The 4,096-nt window shown below is 42.8% G+C and overlaps 1 protein-coding gene across 1 annotated transcript; it reads right to left on the bottom strand.

Annotated features, from left to right (window-relative positions):
- Positions 1–2,082: 2,082 nt before the first annotated feature.
- LOC147304258 (uncharacterized) lies at positions 2,083–3,801 on the bottom strand. The gene is made up of 3 exons (XM_086280133.1): positions 3,620–3,801; positions 3,193–3,475; positions 2,083–3,065 (listed from the first exon to the last, which is right to left on the bottom strand). Exons 1-3 carry the CDS (start codon positions 3,709–3,711, stop codon positions 2,394–2,396), a joined length of 1,047 nt encoding a protein of 348 aa, XP_086136259.1. The 5' UTR covers positions 3,712–3,801; the 3' UTR covers positions 2,083–2,393.
- Positions 3,802–4,096: the final 295 nt, after the last annotated feature.

Below are 4,096 nucleotides of genomic sequence, written 5' to 3'. Positions count from 1 at the left end.
TTTTCTCTAGCCTCAAAAATATTCTGGTCCATTTCGAAATACTTCACGTATGTCTCAACAAACAATTGATGCATATGAATTCACTCTAAATGTATGAAAGCTATATGATTGTTGTTGTTGTCTTTCAGTGCTATTCACACAAAGTAATCACAAATAAAGTGTTTGTTTGATATAAGCGGTGCAGTGGTTTGCCAGCACTTCCATAACTGTGATTAAAGACACTTTACACCTTTACATTTTTGATAAATGACTGGACACCTGAAGCTATGAGTCAGTATCCTTCCTAATGACTGTGCAGAGCTCTGCTTAGAGACAGCAGTGCTGTGAGTTAGACAGTAATGCTTTCATGTTAATGCACACAATGAAAGTGCAAACAGGCTGATTTGCAGCAGTGATACTATTTACCATGTTGGCTCTTTTAGTTTAGCACGTTAACGTGACAGCTTTTCTCAACCGCTTTGGCACATTTGTCAGATTCACAGCTTGGAAGATAAATTTTCCCAAAACAGCTCATACTTGTGTCAAAACACTATGGTTAACCTCCCAAAAAAGCCACCAGGCTCACCCAAAACCATGAATTCATGTGTGAAAAAACGTGTTTTTGAGTCGGCGAAGAAGTTCTTCACGCCAAAGTGAAACGTTCTGTTTAGCCTTTCTAATTTTAAATGTTTACATACTTTGTCAGAATAACTCATGAAATTCATTCCTCATCTTGTAATTTCAGTTCTGAGTGTATTCATTGAAACTGACTGCCTACTGTACAAGACTTTTACTTTCCTGAGAATAACAGACCACTAATGTGTAACATTAAGATAACTGATGTGATGCTTATTTCAACGGCATGCACTATTATTTTACTTTAATATTTAGGTGATATGAAGGGTGAAAAAAATCATATTCTCCCAGTGGTCACACAAAATAATGGTGGGAAGCAGCTGGACATCCTTTTCACTCGTGTACCTAATGCTTTCCCTTGCGGTGTAACCATCATGTGAACTTTTCCATTATTTTCTTTTGTCTTCTTTTGCTACAGCATCACATACATCCTTACTCCTCATCATCTTTCATGTGCTGTTGCTTCAATAGCTCAGTAAAAAAAATATCACTGGTTGTGACTAGTTGTCCTAGGAATACAGTGATTTTTTTCACTTTTGGTAGTCAATTGCCGGTAGTTGCAGCTACGTGTAACACTTTCAGCCTCTGGGATTTTTAATCACAAGGCAACAGCACAGAACGACTGATGGGAGGTAATCAGTTAGTCGTGGATCAACTTAGAGTGACTGCAATCATTCTCGTGCAGATTGCTAAAGGTTTGAAAATAATTGCCATCCACTTTATAGGCACAAACTGCCAACACATTGCAATCAATCAGTCAGTCTGTGCTGATGGGCCCAACTCGTCTGCGATGCGTCTCTTTGCAATAGGGGACCACTCAGCTGGTTGCCAACTGCTTGTGTTCTGCTTGTATCTTATATAAAAACAAGGTTGCTAAGCACCTATGTCATCTTGCCCTTAAATCACCATATTATCACGGCGGTGATTGTATTGCATGTAAGTGCCAACATGACCCCATTCAGTCACAAAGTGATAGCAGACTCAGTCTGTCTTATTGCTGTTTCACTTCCATCTTGACAAATCAATACCACTTTGAAGACGGGAACTGACTGCAAAAGGTTGCAGACCTAGTCTCCATCTTTGAAATATCTATCTCAAATACAATGAGATCACAAATTCTTCAACAGTTGCAGTAATATTGGTCATGCAGGGGTCACTAAACCACTCTTTTCTCTAGTGTGGCAGTACTATAAATGTTTATCTGTGCAGGCTTCACAAATTCTTGTAACCCATTTGCACTCAAGCTCTAAAAATATCCTGAAGATTTTCACTTTTTTTTGACTTACTTCAGCTGAACCGTCATTAGATAACTGAGCCAGAGAAACTCAGAAAAGATGGCTTTGAATTAAAAGTTCAAGAAATAGAGTTACACACACCAGGTTCATTACAGTTTTTCTCGATTGCTAAAACACATTTCTTGAAACTACGCCTCATATCCTCACAACAGTAAACACAAATCCATAACCTCTCACTCAATTCCCCAAACATCCTATTTCCAGGTCAAAATGAAGCTCTACACCCAAAACTATTCACTCCTGCTGAAAAACCAAACTTTGCCCTCAGACATCAAACACAAGCCCTCAAAAACACACACACTACAACAGAGTTTTGCACACTGGTACAATTAATTCAAAACAATAGTTCCAAAACAATTAGGTTGCTTATGGTTCTCCCCTTCAAAACCCTTGTCACATGATAAACACAAAAGACGCAACCAATGTATGTACAGTGGCACATTGTCATTCATGTACTATACAGTACAACACACACCAGAAACATTATCCCACCTCAGCATCTTGTCTTTGGTCTGGGTCAGGCCAGAGAATCTCATCCACATCACAGGCTATATTGGCCCCAGCCAGGCAGCGGGGGTAAAATCCTCTTGCATGCCTGATCCACCCCTGGCATGCATCTACTGATATGTCTAGGCAGGCCTCTTCCATGGCCTGAAGGAGGTGAACACGGACATAAGGTTCTCGGTCATACACTTTCCACCGCCATGCCGAAAATAACTCCTCTATCGGGTTTAGAAAGGGAGAGTATGCAGGCAGAAAGATATTAGAAAACCTTGGGTTATTGGTAAACCAGTCACGAACCAGAGCAGCGCGATGGAAGCTGACGTTATCCCACACAACAACGTAGTGAGGCTGCTCTGGCTGTGCTGGTTCCCTGTAGTCCAGCTGGAACATATGTTGTCTTAAACCATCAAGAAAAGCAAGGAGAAGCATAGTGTTATAGGGTCCTAGTACGGCATGGTGGTGGAGTACCCCTCGTTGGCTGATGGCTGCGCACATAGTGACATTCCCCCCACGCTGACCAGGGACATTTACAATAGCCCGATGGCCAATTATGTTCCTCCCCCTTTTCCTTCTTTTGGTCAGGTTAAAACCTGCCTCATCCACAAAGATTATTTCATGGGGAACAGGCCGTCCTTCAATCTCAAAGATTCTCTGCAAAACACATAACACAGTAGAGTCAATCGGTACCCTGAACCACAGTTCAAGAGTGCTGAAATGGCAGCATAAACTGCCATGCTGTGATGGTACACAATACTTTATACAGTATCAAAACTCATACCTGAACATATTCCACACGTTGGTTCTTCACTCTGTCAGAGTTTCGTTCGAAAGGGACTCGGTATGCCTGTTTCATCCGGAATTGATTCTTTCGGAGGATGCGGTCAATTGTGGAGAGGCTGATGGCATTTATGCCTCGAAAAAGATGATCATCCTCAATCACTCTCCTTTGAATCTCTCGCAGGCGGATTACATTATTTGCAATTACCATGTTTACAAGTTCCCTCTCTTGCTCCTCCGACAAAAGCCTTAACCTGCCTCCACCAGGTGGTCGTCTCTGTGTCCTACAAAAATAGAAGCACTCATTACTGTAACTGTCACACATTCATTTTACAGGAAAATAATGGAAACATACTGAAACTCAAGACACATAAGTTCAGTAACTTACAAGTTACTGTACAAAGCAGTCTTACTGCAAGTACACCTACCTGTTTTCCTCCCTGAAGGTTCTGATGATGGAGGCAACAGTGAAGCGACTCAAATTTGGTTGTACTCGTTGCCCAGCCTCCCTCATAGTCATCCCATGGACAAGGACATGGTCAACTAAAGTGGCTCGAATTTCATCCGAGACTGACTGTCTTCGTGCCCTTGCTCTTCCCCTTCCTTGTCGCCGTCGTTCTCCACCTCCACCTCCTTCACCACGTCCTCCTCCTCCTCCACCTCTCCCTCCTCCTCCACCACCTTCCTGTTGTCCTAGACCACCTCCTCCTCCTCTTCCACCACGTCCTCCTCTTTCACCATGTCCTCTTCCTCCACCACGTCCTCCTCCTTCACCACGTCCTCCTCTTTCACCATGTCCTCTTCCTCCACCACGTCCTCCTCCTTCACCACCTTCCTGTTGTCCTAGACCACCTCCTCCTCCTCTTCCACCACGTCCTCCTCTTTCACCATGTCCTCTTCCTCCA

Source organism: Aulonocara sp. 'chitande type north' Nkhata Bay, linkage group LG22 (assembly GCF_057382095.1).
Source record: "Aulonocara sp. 'chitande type north' Nkhata Bay isolate Kocher_YH1m ecotype deep benthic linkage group LG22, A_spYH_male_GT1.1, whole genome shotgun sequence".
In the NCBI taxonomy this organism is placed as follows: Eukaryota; Metazoa; Chordata; class Actinopteri; order Cichliformes; family Cichlidae; genus Aulonocara; species Aulonocara sp. 'chitande type north' Nkhata Bay.
This window is presented reverse-complemented; position numbering and strand designations above follow the sequence as displayed.

Bases quoted from the DNA above. Each gene is read 5' to 3' on its own strand.
- LOC147304258 (XM_086280133.1), bottom strand. From the start codon at position 3,711: ATGACTATGAGGGAGGCTGGGCAACGAGTACAACCAAATTTGAGTCGC. The intron at 3,476-3,619 runs GTAGGTGTACTT...CTATTTTTGTAG, and splicing joins ACCTTCAGGGAGGAAAACAG to GACACAGAGACGACCACCTG. The intron at 3,066-3,192 runs GTATGAGTTTTG...TGTGTTTTGCAG, and splicing joins AACGTGTGGAATATGTTCAG to AGAATCTTTGAGATTGAAGG.